Source organism: Lontra canadensis, unplaced genomic scaffold, assembly GCF_010015895.1.
Source record: "Lontra canadensis isolate GAN:19392208 unplaced genomic scaffold, GSC_riverotter_1.0 scaffold30, whole genome shotgun sequence".
Taxonomy (NCBI): Eukaryota; Metazoa; Chordata; class Mammalia; order Carnivora; family Mustelidae; genus Lontra; species Lontra canadensis.
In genome coordinates this window covers 17516647-17541282 of record NW_022631024.1, presented here as the reverse complement: position 1 = coordinate 17541282, position 24636 = coordinate 17516647, and the positions used below count along the sequence as shown (strand labels likewise).

The 24636-nt window shown below is 52.2% G+C and overlaps 1 protein-coding gene across 1 annotated transcript in view; it reads left to right on the top strand.

Moving 5' to 3' along the window:
- The window catches only part of AK8 (adenylate kinase 8), a 114566-nt gene that overhangs the window by 29428 nt on the left and 60502 nt on the right, over positions 1–24636 (top strand). The window contains exons 6-10 of the mRNA XM_032866144.1: positions 6019–6100; positions 6652–6723; positions 7661–7861; positions 9599–9730; positions 17387–17476. Coding sequence (XP_032722035.1) covers positions 6019–6100; positions 6652–6723; positions 7661–7861; positions 9599–9730; positions 17387–17476 — 577 coding nt within the window. The remainder of the gene's footprint in view (positions 1–6018; positions 6101–6651; positions 6724–7660; positions 7862–9598; positions 9731–17386; positions 17477–24636) is intronic.

The following is a 24636-nucleotide window of genomic DNA, read 5'->3' as shown; positions in this document are numbered from 1 at the left end:
GATGTCAGTTTTTCCTGCATGGTTATTAATAATGTGCTAGTTACTGTTAAAATGTCCCTGTTAGGCCATAAATCTTAGCAGTTCCCCCACTCAGCGTCACCTGGCCCAGCCTCTTGACTCACAGAGGACATTCGATGCCTTGTACAAGCCAAGAGGTCAGCTGGGAGAGGAAGTGAGTTAAGGCGGACTTGGGGCCACAGGGGAGGGCTCGCCCCCCAAGGGCAGACGTGGACCTGTTCAGTACAGAAGCACAATGTCCTGCACGGGGTCTCAGACAAACACTCCGACGAATCAATGGGTCGATGGGGGAGGGAGTGAGTGAATGGATCTTACCCCGCTGTAATGACACGATGACTGTTTACCCATATGCTGGAACCCGACCTCTGGCCCGTGCGGCTCTTCCCATTTCCAGAGAAGCAAACTGCCCGTGGGGGGTGCCCTGGGCCGGGCAGTGGCATGCGGTCCCAAGCACTCTGGCGCGGGTCTGGTGTGGCCATGGCCACTCACCAGACTCAGCTCGTTCTAATCCAGATGTGTTCTCCCCAAGTCCTCTGTACTTGGAAAGCTGTCCTCTCCTTTCTAGGAGGCCATATTCCTCTTCCCAAGAGATCGCCTTCCTGCATGAACCCTTTATAGTAAGTTCTCCAAACTCGGGCTGCGTGGCCGGCTTGGACAATGGAGCGTACAACTCTTGATCTCAGGGTCATGGGTTCAAGCTCCATGTTGGGTGTAAAGATTACCTAACCAAAAAAAAGATTACCTAACCATAAAATCTTTAAAAAGGGACGTCTGGTGCCTATCAGTTGAGCAGCTGACTCTTGGTTCCGGCTCAGGTCATGAGCTCCGGGTCGTGAGATCGAGCCCCACGTCAGGCTCCATGCTCGGTGCAGGGTCTGCCCGAGATGCCCTCTCCCTCTGCCCCTCCCTGCACTTGAGCTCTGGTGCGCACGCGCTCTCTCTCCGACTCCCTCAAATAAATAAATAAATGAAATCTTTAAAAAAAAGTCTTTAAAAAAAGCTGTACAAACTTAAAAAGGATGCCTTCTTGCAAGTAAGTAGAGGAAAAAACCTCGTTCCACTTTCTCAAGTTTATAATGATAAAACCAGCCCCTTCTTTGTTGCCACACACTATGCTAGTGTTGTGGGTGTTTGCTTTGGGTCCTATTGGATTGTCCCAACAGCTGTGGCCTAGACTGAGAGCATCAGCCCACTTTGCAGATAAGGAGGATAAGGCCCATTATGGGGAGGGGGGTTGAGGTGACTGGTCAGAAGTCACCTGACTGGCGGTGGCACGAGCTGATTCCAAAGCCCCCGCTTTTCACCAGCAGATAATCAGACACCCAGAGGGCAAGTCTCATTTCTGAAGAGGAGGGACACAGACACGCTGTGAAATGTTGGAGAGGAGCGGCTCCATTAACGGGATGCGGTTGGATTATCCGTGTCCTTCATTTCCAGCCAGAGCCCTCGTGTCTGAACCTGAGAAGGAGACGTGAGCCCAGAAAGCGCATTATGTCTGCAGGGGGCTACCTTGATGTCATCCCCACCTTGGAGATGGGGTGGGACCGGTCCATGTGGGGACAGAAGTGGGTGGTCTTCAAACTGGGCTTTCCCCTGCAGAGCAGCTCCAGGGGCACCAGCCACATTTGATGTGAATTTGACCTGAAAAAAAAAAAATATATATATATATATATAATTTTTTAGCTATTTGGGGACATGCACATCGGTGCTGTACCAAATTTTAACACCCTGGAGCTCACTGGGCTTTTAACCTACAGACCGAGGAGTACCGGTTGCCTGGATCTGCGTGTGTGCATGGAGTGCCACGCTTGTGTCACTGATGGGCGAGAGCGGGACTTGGCACTGCTGGTTCTTGAGGAGTCACCCGTGCACGTTCAGCCTTTTCCGAGCAGGTGCACGGCTGGTAGGCTGTGTTCAGAAGGCAGGGCCGAGCCCAGGGCGTGCCTCGATGGTGCGGAGCCCTGCGCAGGAGCACGTTAGGGAATGACCTGTTCTGCCCCATGGCAGAACCTGAGTGTGGTCAGGAACACCAGAAGGTGTTGCCTATTGTTTGTGAAGTTAAACTTGGAAATAAAAATTCTTACCGGTCCTCCTTCGGAGGAGCTGGGTATGGAAACCATCCTAAGAGGATAAGGTGAAGATGTCCGTGGTTTTGTATAAACCGAAGGAAGTGACACTGGGGCAACCTGATGTCACCTTCTGCGTATTTATCAAAATAGTCTCCTTGTTCTCACTGCCTTCACAACACAGCTGTTTGCTAAACTCGACCTTTTCAGGTGCATTTCTTCCTGGCTGGACCTGTGTCTCTTTTCCCTTCTTGCCTACGTTGGGAAATCACCAAATACTTCGTTAGAAAGAAGAGGGGTAGCTGGCAGGTCTATGGGGCGTCTCGTGATGCTTCCCCTGGTTCGGACTTGAGCTGAGTGAATCCGATTTGTCAGGTCCAAATCTTCAGCCTCAGACGGCCCCTCCGGACCGCGAGGAATCCGCAGTCGGCTCCCGGAAACGTCTGCCGTGGAGCCTGCCGCGTCTGCCGCTGGAGCTGGGAGCCAGCAACGGGGCCTCCCAGGGGAAGCAGCCCACTCTGGTCTTCAGAGGCGAGGGGAGGAGACCGGGGGCCACACATCAGAGAAGCAGAGTACCCAGAGGGCAGGAGTTTTCGGGCGTGAAGTTGCTAATTGCGCTTTAATAATAGTCAGGAGGGCAGAAGAGGCCAGTGTTCACACGGAGCAGGACAGCCCGCTCCGCGTCGGGCCGCCTCTGCTGGGCCTCGCCAAGTTCCCTCGGCTGGCTGGCTGCGTTCTTTCCCTTTTTTCATCCGTGACATCTGCTCGGTGCTTGTCCCTCCTGTGATCCCGTACCCCTCGCAGCTGTGCAGACCTCCAGCTTTGCACTGGTGCACGGAGTGCCCCTGAGCATACGGCCTTTTTGATGTGTGATGAAACAGAACCAAGCCACGGGGGTATGGCAAGTGAAGGCATCAGAATATCAATTAACCTGCTCCGAACAAAGCTGCGGCTCCAGAGTGGAGCCGACATTTCACTGGAGTGTCAGGAAGATGGATAATGTATTCTAATTAGGGATTGACGGATACCTCCGCATCCGGCCTCTCCCGGTCGCCAGGCCCACGAACCCAACGAGTGGCCCATCACGGCACCGGCCACGTGCTATTTACTGATTGATGACTTCCTGCCTTGCCAGAATTTGCAGCCTTGAACTTGCTCTCAAACCAAACTGCCATTCTCTCTTGAAAGTGCCGTCCGTCCTGCAAATGGGTAGTTGCTCAGAACCCCATAAATGCCGGAGCTCTGGGAAGGAAGATCTTTTCCAGGAGCTAAGTTGGGCGCTTCCATGTTAAGGACACTACAGGCCCTAAGCTCCCTGCTGCGGAGGCCTCGGTCACTACCCTTCCCTCCCAGGATGACTGACCTCGGCCGAGTGGGACTGAGGGATCTCCGTGGTTGCCTTTCCCACCATGTGTGGGCTGTGCTAATAGGGCATGAGTGCTGCCCTAAGGGGTCCCTCCGGGACCTTAGTACCTGGGTGATCAGACCATCCCGGGAGTCTGAAAGAGCGACCCTGGAGAGCCAGCGGCTTGGGATTCACTTCCGAGCCCCCCACCTTCTTTTTAAAAAATTTCACATCCGCACCTGAATGAGGCACGGGTGAGGCCAGGCTAATTAGGGAGATGTTCCTCATTTTGCTGCACTTTTCCTGTGTAATTGGAAGGCCCGCTCTCTCCAGCGAGAAGTCGGTGAGAGCTGTTCCCCTGAATAGTTCTAAAAGCTCTGGACCACATACTGATATCAGCTGCAGTTTATGGGCGAGATGATAATGATTGCTTCTTAATGCAATATTAAAAGCGGAGGCCTTCCTCGGTGCTGAGTGGAGACTGAGTTCCAACCTTCTTTCAGCTTCAAAAAGGAGCACGGAACAATCCCCAGCCCAGGTACCAGAAGCCATCAGTGGGCTCCCAGCCCCTCCCTCCAAATAAAGAGAAAATAAGGGGGTCTGAACGTAGCTAAAGTTCAAGAAATTGTGGCCTGGCTCCCAGAGCTGCGCGCGGGGCGTTCTCAGATGTGGTGCCTCCCGGCCCCCGTGGTGGTGTGCGCATCTGTGGGTGTCTGCTCTTTCTAAGAGCGGCAGCCCAGCTCCAGGCTGGCTGTAACAAGGACTTGAGGGAGCCAAAGGCTGTTAAAAAAATTTTTTTTTGCACTTTTGCTTCATTAGCTCTAGAAACCAGGGTTCCATAGGCTGCGTGTTTTCCTGCATGATTTAAGAAATTAATGAAAGCATGCCTGATTTTTCCCACACTCTTTACTCTGTAAATTTGTTTAGTTTTGGGTTTTTTTTTTTTAACTGTCAGTGGAGGCCATTGAAACCTAAATATTTTAATATTGAAGAAATGCACGCCCTTTTCTGGTTAGTTCCTTTTTAGGAATACACGGTGTTCTGTAAATCAGGTGTTGTGGGTTATAAATGACCTTGAATCTGAGTTCACCCCTATAGGTCCATTCTCTGACCTTAAGCAACTAAGTTCTCCTAATGATGTGAGGGAGGATGGGAGGAGGTCCCCTTCTGGGGTCCAGTGTCAGAAACCACAGCCTCCGGAGTGGCCGCCTGATGCCTCACCGCAGAAGAGAGGCTGAGACCGTGGGCTGCTTTATTTCACTCTCACAAAGCTCACTTTAATAATGTATCTGGGCATCAAATTTGAACCATTAAAAAGTGTGTGAGTCACTCTAGACTCCTGGCCTGTGAGAGGACTTTTAGAAACTGTTTAACGTGAACCTCGCTGAGGGACATAAAAAAAATCAACTCCAATGATGGGAAGGGAAGGCAGTGAGATTGTGAAAATGTCAGTTCTTCATACATGTATGTATTTAATGTCATTCTGAAATTCTAGTGGAATTTCTGTTTTTGAACCTGCAAAATATTTTTGCTGCTTACTTGGAAGAACACATTTTGAAAATAAGAAAAAAGAAGGAGGAACATATCCTATTAGATATAACAAACATTACAGGACAACATTTTAAATGGTGTGAGGGGAGTCTGGGTCGCTCAGTCAGTGGAGCGTGCGACTCTTGATCTCAGGGTTGTGAGTTTGAGCCCCCTATTGGGCATAGAGTCTACTTAAAGACATTTATTTTTTTTAATGGCATGAGGATGATTCTAGAGTCTACAGGCAGGAAGATGCCAGAGCCAGCATGGTGTCAGCATTCAGACAGTGACAAAAATGACATTCGGAGGGGAAAAGATAGGCTAAAGCATCAATGATATGCCCTGCTTTGCCAGACAGATTTTCCCCAGGATCATGCTTGACGTTGACAAAGATCAGGGAAACAAGTGATCTGAGGTTGGTTCATACACTGGCCAGTAGGTTTTGCAGAGTGACACGGCAGAATGTATCAAAAGTCACAAAAGAAGGTGCCAACTTTTAGAAATCTATTTTCAGGGGTTACCTGGGTGACCTAATTGGTTAAGCGTCTGACTCTTGATTTCAGCTCAGGTCATGCTCTCAGGGTCATGAGAGTGACCCCGCGTCAGGCTCCACGCTCAGTGGGGAGTCTGGCCTGGGATTCTCTCTCTCCCTCTCCCTCTGCCCCTCTCCCCTTCTGAAAAATTTAATTTAAAAAATAGAAATCGGGGCACCTGGGTGGCTCAGTGGGTTAAAGCCTCTGCCTTTGGCTCAGGTCATGATCCCAGGGTCCTGGGATCAAACCCCGCATCGGGCTCTCTGCTCAGCAGGGAGCCTGCTTTCTCCTCTCTCTCTGCCTGCCTCTCTGCCTACTTGTGATCTCTGTCTGTCAAATAAATAAATAAAATCTAAAAAAATAAAATAAATTAAAAAAATTTTAAAAAATAGAAATCTATTTCTGGGATCTTCTGTGTGCATCAAGATGTATTTACAGCGGATTTTAAAATGGTGCAAAACAGGAATTGAAACTGAACGAGCGACAACGTGGGATAGATGAGCACCTTCCCAAATTCTCTGCCTAGGGTTGGATTCTGGATGGCATCCCTGAAACTCGGGAGCAGGCCCTGATGATCCAGACCCTCGGGATCACCCCCAGACACGTCAGTGAGTAGCCTGCAAAGGGCCCCCTGGTCAGGGCTGCCGTGCCCACACCCCATAAGTGAGCATCTGCTCTCTATCTCCTGTTCCCAGCACCGACCCTCAGCCCTGTCCCATCCCAGCAGGAACGAGGACAACACATTTGAATTTTTCATAAAGCTAAAGGCATTCGGGGATAGCTCTTGGAAGAATGAAGTTTTGTTTTGACCCTGGTGGTTCCTTGTTCTCCAGGAATCCCACATCTGAGAAACTCTTTGTAGGAAATAGTCCAAAATATGGCACGGGCGTTCTACACAAAGATGTGCCTTGGAGCATTATTACAGTGAAAATTGTTAGGTGTGTGTTCAAGGGTGGCCTGCCCGCTGTCCCGAGACTGTCTCTTCATGGTTTGGTGCCGAGAAGCCCACTCTACAGGACTCCTGGGGTGGGAGATGGTGGTTGTGTTAGTGTCTCGTTCCATAGCAAGAGAGACATGTGACAGGTTATTGGCCCACGAGATTCAGTCTGGGACCTGCTGCCCACCATGCCTGGTTGTGCCGTCTTCCTTTTCTGTCCAGTTGTGCTGAGCGCTCCTGACACCGTCCTGATTGAGAGAAACTTGGGGAAGAGAATCGACCCTCAAACGAGAGGTATGCTGTCTCCACTGCACCCCGCTCCATGGAGTTTCAGACACGATTGATGATCGATGATTATCAGAGTAACAGGCCGCCCACCATTTACTGGGCACTTCTCCACTTCTGACACCTGCAGAAGGCCCCGTGGCGACCACATAGGATCTGATGCTGCAGGCTGTGCCTGGAGCCGGATGTCGCTTGGGAGATGACAAACTCCAGCCAAGGAGGAGTTGGCGGTCCCAGGGGCTGAAGGAGGAGCCCTGGAGATGTTGAGCTGGGTCTCAGCTTTCAAAGACTAGGCGGTTCAGCAGGGGGCCGGGGCCCTTGACCTCTGGCCTTAGGCTTTGGCATCAGACCACCCTGGGTTTGAGGACCCCAGCCTTCCCCTTTCCATCTGTGTGATGTGGGATGAGTTGCCCAATATCACCAACACTCTGTTTCCTTACCCGTCCCTGGGGTGAGACCTCCCTTGTGATCTGATTGCCGTGAAGACAGGTGTGTGCAGGTGGCCCATGACAGGGAGCCCTCAGAAGCCACGGCCGTCCTTCCCGTTGCGCTGAAAACCCTTATCCTTTTGATCTTTTTTTAAAAAGATTTCTGTGTTCATTTTGGAGAGAGAGAGAGAGCATGAGCAGGAGGGGTAGAGGGAGCGAGAATCCCAAGCAAACTCTGCATTAAGCACAGAGCCAGACACAGGGCTTGATCCCACGGCCCCGGGATCACAACCCCAGGATCACAACCCCGGGATCACGACCCTAGCCAAAACCAAGAGTCGGACCCTCGACCGACAGCACCACGCAGGTGCCCTCCATCCTTCTGTGATTTTTTAATAGAGCCCAGGCTCGTCCCACACGCTTAGTGTGGATCAGCAGCCCGAGACTCACACAGGCTTTCGCCCACAGACAGCATGCCCTGGGCAGTGACTCTGACCTCATGCCCCTTCCCCACGCAGAGATCTATCATACCACCTTCGACTGGCCTTCTGAATCTGAAATCCAGAACCGACTGATAGTGCCAGGGGACATCTCGGAGATGGAGACGGCACGGAAGCTGCTGGAGTATCACAGGAACATCATCAGGATCCTCCCTGCTTACCCCAAAATCCTGAAAGTCATCAACGCTGACCAGCCGTGCGTGGACGTCTTCTACCAGGGTAAACGCAAATGGTGGGGGGCTCCCTGGGCACCTCGACCGTCCTTATCCCAGGGCCAACCTGCAACACGACTCAGGGTCTTGAATACGCTTAGAGCAGGGGTCAGCAGCCCCACGCTCACCACCGCACTGTCACTGGAGCACTAACAAAGGTTCACGGACAGCAGCTGGAGCAGGTGCCTGTGCATGCATATGTGCGTGCGTGTGTCCGTGCATGTGTGTGTAAAGGTTGAGCCCTGAGACTCTGGAGCCAGGGGCCCTGTGTTCAACTCTCATCCCCACCACACATCAGCTGTGCAGTGTTGGGCAACTCTCGTACCCCTGTTGGCCTCAGTTTTGTCATCCCTAAAATGGGAACAAAAATCGTGTCTTCCTCATCGGCTTGGGGGAGGATTACTTGGAACTCTGCAAATCCCCTATCCACAGTGATGGGACCAGCAACGGGTACGGAGAAGAGCCCAGTAATGTCAGACATCGTTGCTGTTGGGACTCAACGTCTTGTCCAGAGAGGCCAGGGCAAGTTAGAATGATTCTCTGCCAGAGCAGCTGAATTATAATTTGTAATTGTCTCCACATCCAACCAGGTACCGCCTTCCACACAATGCCGGGTAGATGGCACTATAAAAATGACACTCAACAGTTGACAATGGCCCTCGCTGATATATTCTCTCAAATCTCTTTAAGGAAAGTTTTGTTTTGGTGGTGGTGGGGGTGCTTCTGAGCTCCCTGTCCCGGCTGTTCCCTTGACCCCCCACCCAGGAGTCCCAGCACCGGGACCACACAGCCTTGCTCCCCGAGGGGGTCAATCGGTCTGTGGCGGCGGGGGGGGATGTCTAGAAAATATCTCTAAAACAATCCAGGCTGTGGATACCATGCCGCTTTTCAGTGGTTTTGCATCTCAGAAGGGTCTTTAGTAGCAAACACTACATTCTGAAGATAAACAGCCACAGCATTTATCTTATGGCATGATTCTGAATTTACACATTAATTACTTCCAAATTACTTAATTAAATTTAAAAGTTCATATGATCGTTCATAAAGAATTCATGCCTGGAATTGTAAATAAAAATGTGAGTGTCTGCATATTAATTATTATTAATTAATAATGCAGACAGATAAATTGAAAATTGGAATGCCAAATTCTGTCTGTGTTGTTTTCTTAATCTCTCTGCAGTGCATCCAGCAGCCACACATTTTTAAAAAGAATAATTAGATGTTGAGACTGTCTGGGGGATCATTACTTCTAATTAACTTAGTTATTTACTGTAAATTAGCATCGTTTGTAAGCAGGCGGCTTTGCCCCTAGTGTTTGTGCGTTTCAGATGTGCCTGGGTCGTGGCAGTTCTGAGGATGGAGGGGCGAAGGGCTGGGATGGCTTCCTCCAGCTTATTCTCAGGGGCAGAACATGTTACCTGGGCAGCGGGTTAGGGAGAGCCCCCCAGCCCGGCCAGCTCTCGGCAAAAAGGGGCAAGAGCCCTACGTCTCCTGTGTGAATGTCGCACCTGTGGAATGAGATCATGCCCTCAGAGCACTTAGCTCAGCGGTTCACACGAGCTGGTGCTCGTGACGTTATGGTGATGACTGTCGTTAAGATCGTGGGTCCACTCACAGCGGGTCTCCGCGCAGCTGCAAGCGAGAGAGGTAATTGTGGCTGTTGAGAGCCCGAGCACGGGTGCTGTAAGCCGGTTTCCTTTCCTTCAGGACCCGAGTTTACTATCCTCCTATCCTCTCTTTCCAGCTCTGACCTACGTCCAAACCAGCCATCGATCTAATGCCCCGTTCACCCCGCGGGTGCTGCTTTGCGGGCCCGTGGGCAGTGGGAAAAGTCTGCAGGCGGCCCTCCTGGCCCAGAAATACGGCCTCGTCAACGGTGAGTGCCCCGGCTGCGCCCTGTTTCTGGAGCCTTCCCTTCCCCCGCCACCCCAGGCTTTCCCGCCTCGTGGGTGTGGGGAGGAGATCAGTCTCGCTTCTCTTTCTTGCTCTCTGCCATCAACAACGTTCAGGCAGTCCGTCTTTGCACGGACCAGCTTTGTTCCTCACAAAGACTATGGCCATAACAACACTAACCACTAAAAACGCATCCAGAGAGGCAGCACGTTTCCAGTCGTCATTTGTTCCAGCCTCTGGAGCAGTCGTGCTTCTGGGCTCCTCAGGGCACGTCCTCCAGCCCTGGCGGCCTCCCCGGAAGCCACAGCTGTTGTGTAATCCGGGGCGGCTGTGGATTTATTTTCTCCGGTCCCGTTTGGCTCCCCCCAAACTCAGGTCAGCGTGCTTGCAGGCAAACCATTTCTGAACCAGAGGAGGACTCCTGGCTCATACAGTTTCAATAAATATTTTACCAGGAGGAGAGAAAATATTGAAATCCATTCTCCAGGCCTGTCCCAAGGCGGCCTCCAGCGGGTGGGGATGCCAGCCTGCCTTACGGAGGACAGGAGCGGGGAAGGAGGAGGGAGCAAGAGCCGTCCTCGCCAGCAACACCACCTCCAGGAAATGCCCCACAAGCCCAAGTCACCTCTACTTATGAAGAAAGAAAAGGGTCCTGTGCCCCAAATATAAAAATATGCATATATATGCCTCTAAACTGTGCAGATACACCATCAAGATACATGTGTGTACACACGAATGTACATGTACCAACCTGGAAGGGTCAACGTTTCAACAAAGTTGCCTTTTTTTTTTTTGGAAGACTTTTATTTATTTATTTGTTTGAGTGAGAGAGAAAGTGAGAAACAGCATGAGAAGGGGGAGGGTCAGAGGGAAAAGCAGGCTCCCCGCTGAGCCGGGAGCCCAATGCCAGACTCCATCCCAGGACTCCAGGATCATGACTTGAGCCGAAGGCAGACACCTGACCAAGAGAGCCACCCAGGCGTCCCTAAAGATGCTTTTCAAGCAGGTCTCCTCCAGTATAAAATCCCAAAGCTACTGACAGACTAGCCAGGAGGCAGCAGCCAAAACCGTACCTATAACATGAACTAGGGAAAGGAGTGATTATTCTGATTAGTAATGGAAACAGTAGCAGTCCTGTCAGTAGTCTCGTGAAAACACTACACTGTCGTACTCTGGTTCGATCAGCATGGAAAAACCCTGGACACCTGGGGATGGAAAATGCGGATTTGTTTTTTTTTTTTTTTTAATTTAAACTGAATTACTCAGATAATTCCTTCTTTGGGCTTTACCTCTTGAAGTATTACAAGGCTGAATTTGCAGCTACGGTTGTGGCTCCTTTGGTAAGAGTGAGCACTGGCCTGCTTATCCCTGCCCCCACGTGTCTATGGAGGGGACGGTGACGTCAAGGGCGGGAGCAGCGGAGGGCACGTCTAAAAGCCTCAGCTCTCATCCCAGCCCCTTAATACAGTGCACAGCCTTGGTTTGGCGCCGTCACTGGGCTGTGTGCTATTTGCACAGGCAGTTAGTCAAGGAAAACATTTTTTACTTTACATTGTTTTCCGTGTACCAGTCGCGAAGAATGAGATTATGGGCCTAGATTTCTTCCAAAACTGAAAATAGGAAAGCTCATCACGGTTTCTGCTTTGTTACCTAAAGAGCCTTTGGGGGGCTTTTTTCGGTAATTGAGCTAACTCAGAAAGTTCACTTTTCTCCAAGGCATCCTTGGTAAGCTGAAGACATCACGAGAACCCCATAAACCGATCCGAGGGTTCCCCGGTCAGCAGAGGCGCTGTCCGCGGAGGGTTCTCTGCACAGGCCTGTGTGTGCCCAGAGCTCCCAGAGCCGCCTGCTCTCCGGGGCTCCCCTCTCCCCGGTTATGACTCTTCCCGTGACAGGAAAACAGCTCCAAACAAGCAAGCAGCCCAGTGTTCAGGCCGGCAAGATTGATTGGGAGACTGGGGTGTACAGTTGGTGAGAACATAAAAAGGCACAACTTTCTGAAAGACAGAGGCATCATTGGTGTGAACCCTACAAATCCGGGGCCCAGAGACTTCACTCTGTGGATTTGATTCCGCTAAAACCCCCAGATGGTGAAGGACAGATGCGAGGGTGCATCACCAAAGTCAGGGCCACCTGGACTCCGTTAATAAGAAGACAGTTAAGGAAGCTGCGGGAAACCCATCCACTACAGCACTCATTCTGTCATTGTTAGTTAAAATGAAGAGGGGACGATTAAAAAGAAACCTATAAAGTGACTGGATGTCCGTGATCTGCTCTTCAGTGAGGGAGGGGGTGGAAGCCTGTCAGTCACTGACAACGTTCCAGGCATGATCTCATTTTTGTTTAAAAAACTGTGCTACGTACATGCAGAAACCATCTGAAGGAACTCGTCATACTGGCTGTCTCTGTGCGGTGGCGTATTATACAACTCTGATTTTTTTATTGTAACGAGTACAAATTTTCTAACCAGAGACAACCATGAAGAATTTTATTAAAATATCATGATCAGGGGCGCCTTGGTGGCTCAGTGGGTTAAGCCTCTGCCTTTGGCTCAGGTCATGATCTCAGGGTCCTGGGATCGAGTCCCGCATCGGGCTCTCTGCTCAGCAGGGAGCCTGCTTCCTCCTCTCTCTCTGCCTACTTGTGATCTCTGTCTGTCAAATTAATAAATATAATCTTAAAAAAAATCATGATCATAGGACCAGCTGGCTGTCTCCGTCGGGAGAGCGTGTGACTCTTGGTCTCAGAGTTGTGAGTTTGTGTGCCCCATGTTGGGCATAGAGATTACTTAAAGAAATCTTCTTTTTAAGAAAATTTTAAAAAAGATCATAATTGTCCTCATTGAGTGCTTGCTCTAAGCAGAGCAGGGAAGGTGTGGCGAGATCCAGAGCAGAGCAGAAGGATCCAGGCGCAAGGCCCGGCTGGGGCGGGGAGTGAACGAAGGTTAGATGAGCCCCTCCCCGTGCAGTTCCAGGTCTGACTGTCCAGAGCCTTGGTGCCGGGAGCCGTTAGGAGACACTGTGGAGCCAGCCGGTCGTCGGCAGGGGTTTTAAACCAGTCTTACGTAATGGGAGCCCTGAACACTCCACAGTTCCTCTAAACACTTGTTTCCCCACATCTCACAAAATTGTAATCTGTTGTGTTTTATCGTTCAGTTCCAAATGTTTTCTTATCTGCCTTGTGGTTTCTTTTTTTTTTTTTTTTTAGTTTATTTCTTCATTTTAGAGAGAGAGAGAGCACGAGAGGGAAGGCCGGAGGGAGGTGGATAATCCCAGGCAGACTCCACGCTGAGCGCAGAGCCCAGCGTGGGGCTCGATCCCAGGACCCTGACATCATGACCTGAGCTGAAACCGAGAGTCAGACGCTCATTATGGTTTCTGTTTTGACTTCCGTGTCGCGTACAAGTGCATTGCTTAATTTCCAGATTTGGGGGAATTTTCCGGATTTGGGGGAGGAGTATTGATCTCTGATGCTGTCGTGCTCAGAGAACACACCTTGTATGATTTCAGTCCTTTGAAATTCACTGACGCTTACTTGTGGCTCAGCGTGGGGTCTCTGTCGGTGGATTCCGTGTGCACTTGGAAAGAGTACGTACCTGGCCTTGGTGGATGTAGTCCCCAGCAGGGTCAGCTAGGGTAAGGTGTGTGCGGGGTTGCCCGGTTCTCCCCTGTCCTTGACAATTTCTCGCTACTGTTTTCTCACTTACTGAGGAGATACGTTAAAATCTCCAGCTCTGACTGTGAATGAGTCTATTGCTCTGCCAGTCTCTGCCCCGTGTCGTTTGCAGCCACATTACTGGGAGCATGTACACGGAGGACTGCTGCGTCTTCTTGATGAAGTGACCACTTTCTCATCGGGAAACGCTCCGCCGTCTCCCCAGTAACACTCTTTCCTGAAGTGTACTTCGTCGGATAGTCACGGAGCCCCTCTGGCTCTCCTAGGATTGGGTGGTATATATTCTGTCCTTTCTCTTTTAAATTATCTGGGTCTTATATTCTAAATGCATGTCTTGTACACAACATATAATTGGGTCTTGCTTTCTTAAAAATCCAGTCTGACATTTTCTGCCTTTTAAATGAAGTACATCTCCATTTTAAGTCATTTTTAGTATGGTTTCAAGCCTACCATCCTGGTTTTTTGCCTTCTGTAACCTCTTCTCTGTTCCTCCTTTCCTGCCAGCCGTTTGATTAACCAGATGTTGTTTAAAAGTGCATTTTATTTCCTCCATTGCCTTTTCAGCTGTATCTCTCTGATTTGTTTTGTTGGTGGTCACTCTAGGGCTCACAGAGCCTCATTTCCTTCTCAGGGTGTGCCCCAAGTTAATACCGTAACCGTGTCCACAGTGGACATCTTTCCGTTTGCCTTGCCCACCTCTCTGGTGGTGTTTTTGGCCGGACATCTTACTTCTACATGTTATAAACTCTACAATATGTTGCAGTTATTTTTGCTTTAGTCATTTTTTTTTGTTTTTTTGTTTTTTTTTAAGGGAAGAAATGAAGGGGAAGGGCTCTGGTCGGTCCCACACATACCGTCACGTTTGTTTCGATCTGCATTTCCATCTGATAGTCTCTTGCCACCTAAAGAACTTCCTTTAACATTTCTTGTAGCGTGGGTCTGCTGGCGACAAATTCAGCTTTCATCTGCTGGAAATGTCTTTATTCCACCTTCGTTCTTAAAGCACACTTCTGCTGCACGTAGAAATCTACGTTGACAGGTGTTTTCCTCTTAGCACTTTAAACATGTCATCCCATTGTCTTACGGCCTGCGTTGTTTCTGATGAGAACTTGGGAGACTATTTTGATCCTTGTTCTGCTACATATCAAGCACCTCCCCCACCCAGCTGCTTTCAGTGTTTCCTCTTTGTCTTTAGTTTCCAGAAATCTAACTATGAAATACCCAAGTGGGGATGTGGGGTTACTTGGTGTTTATTCTGCTTGGGCCTCAGAGATTCTCGGATTTGTGGATTGAGATTTTTCATCATATTTTGATTTTTTTTTTCAGTTTGTGAACTTCTCTTGCCATTTTTTTTTCATGTATTTTTTTCTGTCTCTCCCTCCCTCCCTCCCTCCTTACTCCCTCCTTCCCCCACTTCCTTCTCTCCATCCCTCTCCTTTCTGAAACTCTGATCACACGTACATGAGACTGAATGATATTGTCTACCAGGTCCCTCTGGGTCTGTCCTTTCTTTCCAGGCCTCCCTTAACCTTCTCTTTGCTTCAGTTTGGATACTTTCTGTGGCCTGTTTTCCTGTCTTCAGATTCACAGATTGCAGCCTCTCCAAGGATTTTCCACTCGAGATATTGTATTTTCCAGTTCTAGACTTTGCCTCTGGTTCTTTTATATAGTTTCCATTGTTTCTGCTGGGATTCCCCAACTGTTCACCCATTTAACCGTCTTTTCCTTTCCGGTTTTAAACATACTTACAATCGCTGTTGTATCATTCTTGTGTGCTTGTTCTGACATCTGCGTCATCTCTTGATCTGATTCTGTAGCCTGTTTTCTCTCTTTGCAGGGGTCACACTTCCCTGATGGGTTGATGGACTGGTTTTTGCATTTCAAGTCGATTTTTAGTATATATTAGACACTGTGGATCTCCCTTCGCTGAGAGTCTGGATGGTGCGGTTCTGCTTGAAGAATATGGAGTTAAGAGTTGAGTTCTAACAGCCAGTTAATTTGCTGAAGGATCAGCATGATCCCATGGAGGCTGACTTTTTGTGTTTGTTCAGATGAGACCAGAGTGTGTCTCCTCTCGGGCTCATGTGCCCCCATGCCCAGAGTCTCAGCTGGCTGGGCATCCGGCACCACCTCTCTCTCTGGCTGTCCGAGGGCCAACATCCCCGAGCACTGGGTGCCTCCCCCTCAGCTCACAGCCTCTTGGGAGCTTGTCTCTGTCAGGCCTGGGCAGGGATGGGTCTCACTCACCACGTGTGCAGCTTTGCATTGACCAAAGACCCCAGGGTTTCTGGAGCTACTTCTCTGCACAGCTCCCTTCTCTCCATCCCCTTGGTCCCCAAATCCTAGTTCCCAATCCAGTCTCTGCTTCCCGCTGCTCTGAGTTGGCCTCCCCTTCTCCTCTGCTGTGCTGTGCTTTGAAAAGTGCTCATAGGTAGAAATCCTGGGTGAAGGTGGGACTCACTTTGGGTGTCTCCCTTCTCTCAAAGGTCTGGACCCTGTGCTGTCGGTGGTCCGGTGCCTGGAAGGAGTTGTTTCACACATTTTAGTTGGTTTTATAGCTTTTATAGCTTTTTATGACCGAAGCTACTTATGAGGTCTGGCCAGAATGGGAAGCTAAGTGTGGGTTTGATGTCACACAGACATGGCTTTGAACCCCTCCTTGGGCGCCTAGTGGTTCTGTGACCTGGGAAGGGTCACTGCACCTCTTTGCATTCTGAGCACAGGGCTTGTCGTGTAGAAAGATCTCAGTCCCCATCGGCCTTCATCATTCCCCATGTTCCCTTAGCGAGTGACACTGCCGGCCGCTTTCGATATGAACCCTGCTGTCCTCCACACAGTGAGTCAAACACGTCACCCCTGAGGGGTAAGTCTTTGCTGATGGTCATTCTCTTTTTTCTTTTTTTTTAAGATTTTATTTATTTATTTGACAGAGAGAGACAGCGAGAGAGGGAACACAAGCAGGGGGAATGGGAGAGGGAGAAGTAGGCTCCCCGCTGAGCAGGCAACCCATGTAGGATTCGATCCCAGGACCCTGGGATCATGACCTGAGCTGAAGGCAGAGGCTTAACGACTGAGCCACCCAGGCGCCCCATGGTGGTCCTTCTCTTACACATTCACCACTTTCACTTAATTTTAGGAGTGGTGTTTGGTTTCTTTAATATATGAAGAAAACCCCTTGATCTCAATGCTAAGAAAAGCAAGACTGGGCAGTCAACCCATCATGGAAACGTAGCCAAAACCCTCCCGCTTGGGCTCTTAGCAGCTCGTCGCCAAGGACAGACAGCGGAGGTTGGGTTTGTTCAAGCCACGCGGGCACGCCGGTGCCCATGTCGGGGTTCTGGAGACGTGATGGGGCTCACAACAGGAGGGCTCTTGTCTGCACGGGCCAGCCAGCCAGAGAGGGCTAGTGGCTACGGGCCGGGCAACCCCAGCAAGCTCCCTCAGTTGTGAGTGTGTCCATCTGTCCTGTAAACATAGCCGCATCCCACAGAAACGCTTGGCTCACAGGAAGGGCTGTGGGGCAGCAAACTCGTCTGGTCTCCCCGGCACAACACCGGTGTGGACATGAGTGAACAGGGGCCCCACTCCCCCCCCCACCGGCCCCCTGGTGTCACTCAGCCCTGGCCAGTGTCACCATTGGGATGCCAGGTGGAAGGACGCCCTGTGGGAGCTCCCGTGGCAACACCTCTCGTTGTGTCCTCCCCATACTGCCCATTTTTAATCTGTTCTCTGCCAAATGCATTCCTTTTCATTCTGCACCTTCCTCCTCAGTGTCTTCTTTACTCCCCAAATCCTTTTTGATATTTGCTTTCACTTGGACACACACCCACACTCAGAAAAACCCTTTTATATTTTTCGCGGTGACCTTTTTCTCCCCCAGCAGGCCGCACCGGGCCTTCTTTTTTTCTTGTTTTTCCTTCTGTTGAAAATTTAATGGGTGTCTTTCTGTTCCTCTCTCCCCCAGTCCACTGTGGGCAGCTGCTGAAAGAGGCTGTCGCTGACGAGTCAAAATTCGGCGAGCTCATCAAGCCCTATTTCCAGAAGGAGATGGCAGGTAGGCCACACGCGGCTCAGTGGCCACGACCACCTGGGCTCTGGGGGTCAGATGGCTCCGTGTGGGGCTCGCCAGGCTCCAGGGGGGTGCTCGGCCTGGGGACAGTAGCTGGGAAATGGACACTGCGCTTTCCTGTCCAGAGGCTCTGCATTTGTACCCGGGCAGGGCCTTTTGGCTTCTGGCCCCGCCCCAAGCCGGGGGCGTGTAGATATGTTGTGTTATCCCTGGGGGTTGGAGTATTTCTGTTTCTCGGGAATGTATGCTTTTCATAACTGAGAGCACGAAAATCGAGAGCCAGGAGAAGCCACACAGCTGCCCACGTCCTTGATTACTGGGTGTACCAGATTACTTCGGGGCACTAGTCCGGTTTCATTAGAAGTCAGGAGCCAGAAGGCTCAGACGGCTTTGCAGACACCAGGGCTGAATGGCCGTTGGTTCTCAGGGGCTTGGAGGAGGGAGGCCGGGCGACATTGTCCTTCCAGGCCCCTCTGTGATCTACCGACTGAAGCAGTCTCTGTCGGCCCCCAGGAAGGGCGCCTGTGAGATCATTCTAGTTCGATTTCCTGAGCCTGCAGATGAGCCACGGAGAAGGGGCCAGGCCGCTGAGGCTGCACAGCCAGGCCACATCTGCACCCCTCCAGACCTGGCGTTCCCTCCCCGGGTGACACACTGCACACACCCACACCTTCCTCCCTTGCCTCACGCGCAGTCGCTCCCCTGTGCAGTCACCAAGTCTGATGGGAGCGCGTCTTGTGGAAAAAACCTACAACGAAAGCTGCCCCTTTCCTCGAGAGGGCGTGCGTCTTGACAAGGACACCCTCCCAGCAGCGGGCTCGTTGGTTGTCTTCTGCCATCTTTTGGGTTTGGGGGACACGCCCGAGAACAGGCAGCTTGCTCCTAACCATCAGCTTGAGGGCCCCCTGGGGCCATGTCCTAGCTTGGCTCTCCCAAGCCCCCTTCAAGATGCTCTATTCCCCCAGCGGGAGGTTCTGGTGAGGCGGGCTCAGCTCCTTTGGACACAGGGATCTGCACAGAGGCTGGGGGATGAGCGAGTCTGTTCATCCCTCCGTCACGGCGTGTGGATCGAAGGCCGTGGAAGCGGGAGGATCCGGGCAGGACTGAAAGCCCACGTGCACTTCGGTGCTGCCCCGTTTGGTTTGGATCCCTGAGCTGCCCCTGTGAGCTGTGCAGCCCTCGTCAGAGCCCGCGGCCTCTCTGTGGTGAGATGGGGACGGGAGTCCCTAGGTCGCAGGGTTCCCACGGGGCGGGGCTTGATGTGCACACTGGGGCCCGGCTTGCGCGCTGTCGGAGTCCTGGTCCGAGCTCTCTCCCTCCCCCGATGCTGCTCCCCAACCACGGGCACGGGCGCCGCTGGTTCTTGGCACCCTAAGGTGCAAAACCGTCCTCTGCACGGACTGGAGGCCAGTTGAACTCCCTGCTAACAAGCTCGTCGTGGTTCGGAGAGAAAGACCACGACTGACCAGACAGATGAGGCCGTGCTCACAGTGGACCGCAGGCAAAGGCACACGGGAGCTCTGACGCCTCTTGGAACTTTTCTGTCCTTTTGGCTTTTTTTTTTTTTCTTGTCAAAATAAGGAGTTACCAAAAATAAGCATTTAGGTGGTTTCCACTTTTGCACTCCCTCAAAAACACCATAATGAGTCCCCTCGTACCTGTGCAGGCTCGCGGACACCCCAGAGCACCTGTCGGGGGGAGAGCCGTCCCTGCCTGGTGCGCTGGGTGTCGTCCTCTGTGTCCCCGCAGTCTCTTGTTTCCTGTCGCTGCTGCAACAAGCTCAGTGGTTCAAAACAGCACCAGTTTTCCAACGGACAGTTCCGGAGGCTCAAAGTCCTGACCCCAGATGTGGGTTCCAGGCGTGGCTGCGCGCCCTCCGGAGGCTCCTGTCACCCCCTCCAGCTCCCAGAGCCCCTTCCTCTGTCCCCACCGTATGCACGGACCACCTGCACATGCCCCGCTCCCCGACCACTGAGAATAAACCCCAGGGTCTTTCCAGTGGTGAGCAAGACATGAAACCGGCTTCCGCTTTGGGTTCTTTGGTGACTACAAAGGAGCCTGGGGCCACAGGTCGCTGTAAAGCTGGGCTCTGCTCTCCGTTGTCTCCTCAGCGCCTGCCGTTGACTTGGCCCTTCTGCACCGCCCACAAAATTAAAGACACAACAGCAGCCACTACTGTCTCTTCCTAACAGAAGCAGTAAATTCTGTCATTTCACTGATCCCGATTTCGCAGGGAGAACAGAGATCGCATTGACATTCATAGCCACCAACGGGGTCTCACTACTGGCCAAGCAGAAGCTTCTGAGACAGCCATAGTGTGGGGCTCGCACAGGAGGCCGCTAGGGCCACCCAGGTCTGGTGGGAACCTGCTTCACCACCAGCTGAAACAGCAAGAAAATGTAAATGATTCTGACCCAACTCAGTTTGGAAGGGAAGGTCAGAAGGAACACTGAGGCTCCACACAGCCGACCACAGCTTGGCTTCTCTGCGAGTCACTGAAGTTGGCAGCCCTGGTGAAGGCCACTGAGCCCGAGTCTTATGTCTCCCATCTGAGCCCCAGATGCAGGTCACCTCCCTGCTACCCAGGTTTGGAGCCCAGTGGGAGGTGGACCCAGCGTTCCCCGGGGAGCATCGTGTGGAAACACAGCAGGGCCGTGAGGACACATTTGGCCTTGCTCGCGTGGCTTCCCAGTCCAGGCCCGGGGACGAACCAGTGGAGATACCTCTTCCTGATAAATGGCCACACCCAGACACGGGGCTGGGGAGATGGGCCTCAGACCTTCCCCGGGAAGAACCCTGACTGAGGGGAAGCAGGCGTAGGGAGGCAGCCCACCGCCCTGGGGTCGAGGGCCAGCCCGCTGGAGGAGGGGAGCTGGAGGGACTGCGCCGGCCCAACCAATGACTCTCCTTTCTGAGGAGGAGGGAGGCAAAGGGCAGAGGGGCAGAATTCCTCCCCCAGGTGCTGCCCAGGGCTCGGAAGGTGTCCTCTCTATACTGAGAGCAACAAGGCACCCACCCCCAACACTGGCAGCCCATTGGCAGAATTCCAGCAGAGCTAGATAGTGGCGACCCTCTATTGTTCTTGGGGGCCTGTTGAGGCCTGTTGGATGTCCGTCTTCACAAGCCTAGGCGTGTTTCAAATATCTCTGCCTTGGGTGCCAGCAGTACTCCTGGGAACACGGACAGTCCCTGGCTACTCCCCTGCATGTGCTTCCACGTGTGAAATCCAGAAGCTTCCGGGAGCTCAGCTACGGGGATGGAGATTCTCGTAAGGGCTCGGAGGCCCCGTCACCCTGAGGCAGAGCTCGCAGATGTCACCACCAGAGCTTCCCCACGTGTCCGTCCCAGTGCAGAAACCCACCTCCCCACCCCACATACCAGGCAGCACCCTTCTGGATATCAGACCTCCTGGACTGGGGCCTCTGCCCTGTGCTCCTGGCTGCTGGTCTGCTCGCCAGCCCTCCTGCCCAGCCCTCACGGGGACCCCCGCCACCACAGGCCCTCGCACTCTCTCCGCTCACCTCGGAGCCGCAAGCCCCAGAGACGGGCGGCTCTGCAGTGGTGGTGCATCTCGGCCACCCTCACAGTCACAGTCACCGTCACCGTCCCCACCATCGCCAGTACAGCAGGATCGGTCCAGATGTCGTCCTTCTCCCCACGGAGCCTCTTCCTCTTAGTCCCTCCTGCGGGGCCTAGTGATGTTACGTCCCAGCCGCGCCCTCTGCAGACTTAACTATGTTCTCTTCCATCACTGCTGCTGCCAACACCTCCTTCTTTGGAATCAGCAGCAAAGTTAATAACCGTTGTTTTCCCTTCTTTCCACATTTACTGGGCAGAGGGCTCCAGGGCCCTTCATAGTCCATTCTAAATCTCTTGATCCCAGCCCTTGGTGACCGCACCACGGACAGAGGGTTGGGGAGAAGTTTCCTCTGTGTCCCAGACTCTGAAATATATGGGTCTGACCTCCCAGACTCCTCCCCACTGTAGCTGCAGCGAACAGAACCCGTTTATTCCCCAGGGTTCTGTGCGCCGTGTTCAAGCAGGCAGCGACCGTGACAGGCAATGGGAGTTGGGGCTGTGCATGACACACGGGGCTGGGCCTTAAATCACGCAGGCTTAGCTGCCGGGAAGCCCCTGTCACTTCCCACGTGGGTATGAAACAAGGAAAAACTATTCTGGGGTTTCGGGAAAAAATCCATTCTCAGCTGTTTATATACCATTTAAAATTAGAGGGGTGGTGCCGATGGATCCCGTTGCCAGGGCATACAATGCCGAATTGCGCTGATCGTCTTTCTTCCCCCGAAATCAGGCAAAGGAGCCCCAAGGTCTCAACTCTGCCTGAATCAGTGGTGACTCAGTAGTCACCCCTCCAGATGGGGTGCTCAGCACCTTCCCTGGGGTTTCGTTCCTACCAAAGGGTCTCGTGGAAGGTGGGATTTCTTCCTTCTGGAGGCCTAGAGCATCCCAGAGAAGGCACCTGTTCTTTGCCCATTGGAAGGAAACTGACCTTCCTCACCGGCCTCAACTCAGGCCGTCAGCTTGACATCTGTGCTGCTTGATTTGTGTCCTTGCCCTTGGGTGTTTCAGCCAGAACTCAAGGTCCGCAGACTGGTGGCGGGAGACACGACCTCCTTCCAGATTGCTGGGTTCAACTAGTGGCCCATGACTGTCTCTTTGGTTCAGAAGGGCTGCCTTCTACGCCGGCTCTGATCATTGTTTCCTTTCTCCAACATCGCTTGGGCTTTCTCTAGAGAACAGCTACCCAGGGAGAGTAGGAGAAACAGCCAAAGGCATATCTTGTCCTTGTTGGCTTGAGTTTTGGCCCTAAGTGTGTGAGATGTTCGCCTTGACTCAACTGTGTTGCCTTCAGAACGTGTCGGCATTGTCAGGTCAAGGGACCGCCAGCGTGGACCTGTCCCCAGCGGTGGCATTTGACATAGTCTCTAGGAGGCTCTCCAGGAGAAGGACGGAGAACCGTGCCTTCCAACACCCACCCGCCAGCCTGTCAGCCCGATCACAGTGGGCTCCTAAGTCCTGCCCCCTCTGTCACCAGCCAACCCAGTTGGCGCCCACAGCAGCTAATGCAGTTCAGTGGCCCAAAGGCCCAAATTCCTTCGGCACACTGACCCAGGTGAGGAAACAGCTGTTTAATTGGTGTAAGAACTTTCCCCTAAGCACCAGTCCTGATGCAACGCAAAAGTAACGTGGAAGACAGATGATCCGCGAGTGTCGCCTGTGCCCCCTCCCGCACCCCCTCCTCTTTCCCAGACACTGCTGTCTGGAGGAGGTCCCTCCTGGCCTAAGCGAGCAGAGCGGAGGCGGGAGATTTGGGGGGCGATCCGAGGCTCATTTGCACCCTTTCCGGTGACGAGCCCTCTCGCCCCAGCAAACGCAGCCCTCGTCACACACACGAGCCCAACTGGCCCCAAACCGGCAGGATCACGAGTGTTTCCAGAGCCTTCCATGCATCCGCCTCCCAAGGGCAGTGGATCAGAGCTCTGCCGAGCTGCCGCCCTTTTTAGGGGGAATTAATATTCTCGGCACTAAATGCACACGAAAGATTCGACAATAGACCAGCTTTTCTCTTTTGTTACAAACTTGCAAGGAGTTGCTAAGTTGAAAGACAAAGTAAATCTTCCCGTCTGAGGAGGTAAGCGGAACGGGATCGCTTGTTTTGCTCGGTGCAGCCTGGGCGAGCGGCGCGCAGCCTTGCGGCGGGCTGAGGCGGGACCCGAGGGACCCCTGCCTGGATGCAGGAGGGCTCTGCACGCGGCGTGTTTGTACCAGCGCAAGACAGCGCGCCGCTCTCTAAATAATTTACCAGTTGATTAATAGACTCACAGGGGTATAATTAGAAGAGGAAGAGACGGTGGGTACAGTAACCGGTACAGTGCTTGGGGGAACAGGAGCCTTTATTTTTTTAAAGAAACTTTCTAGGGTGCTGGGCGTTTGAAGACAAGTTGGGAAGAGCTCAGTGCCTCATCTCTTTTGAAGTGGAAATAGGACAGTTTGAATCCGTCGAGTTTAATTTTTCACAAGCTCTAGGGGCCCCGCAGTGCAACTCCCTTTTTATTATTGAAAAAAACTCTACATTTTTCTTTCATTTTTCTACACACACACACACTCACACACATGCATGCACGCAGTCCAGGCAGTAAGTAATAAACACATTAATTTACTCTTTTATTCAGCGTGTATTTTATTCGCTTCACCTCCCCCAGATGTGTCCCCGCGGGTCCCTGCGGCACCCCCACCCAGAGCTCTCCCGCCGCGGGGCTGCCTGTGGGTTGATTAATGGACACCCCCTGTAATTTATGCATTTTAAAGGAACCCTCACCTCGGTCTGACAATGCTTTTGAAGTAGCTCCTTTTTTCAAGTCAAACTTGTGACTTTTCCGCTGGGACTGCTACAAAGATTTCCTTACGGAAACTAGGTAGGAGCCTTTTTGAGCCTGAGCAGAAGCCACGGCCGAGAGAGCCCAGCAGAGCAGCAGGCCTCAAAGTGGTGGCTGCGCTTGGAGGCCAAAGGGCCCGTTGGTGGGGACGGTTCCAGAACAGGGGTCAGCCCTCCCGTTTATCAACAGGTTCTGCCCCAGAGGGTCCAGCTCCTCGTTTTTTCCAACTAGATTTTTGTCGCAGAAGCGTCCCCATTCGCTCTCTCTGTTATTAAAAAAACAAAGCTTTGCCAGGGTGTCATCAAAAGGTTTGTCACCAAAAGGTCAAAAAGCTTTTTGTTCAATGGCCGGTCCAGTAGGGAAACTGAGGCAGCAAGGGGCTCTCCAGTCATTGGTGCATCCTTTCAAGGAAACTTCGTCCCCACCAAGTGTGGGGCTTATCCAGTGCCATTCTTCCCACCCAGTGGTGTCACCAGAGAGGGGCGGCCACAGGTGTGTTTGCCGGCCTGAGTGGTCCTCCAGGCTTGCCATGCGCCAACCGTCCAGATTGCAAAATGCAATGAAACAAAACCCAGACATTTCTGCTAAGTCTAAGCTGAGCCCAGAGGTACATGATGTCCTTCTCACTCTGACTAGAGCTTCTGGAAGCATTTCCCCTCCACGGGCAGCCCCGGTGGCTTCCAACCCACTCAGCTGTGAAATCGTCTGCGACAGGCCAGACCCCGAGGCCCCAGTCTTCTCCAACCTGGA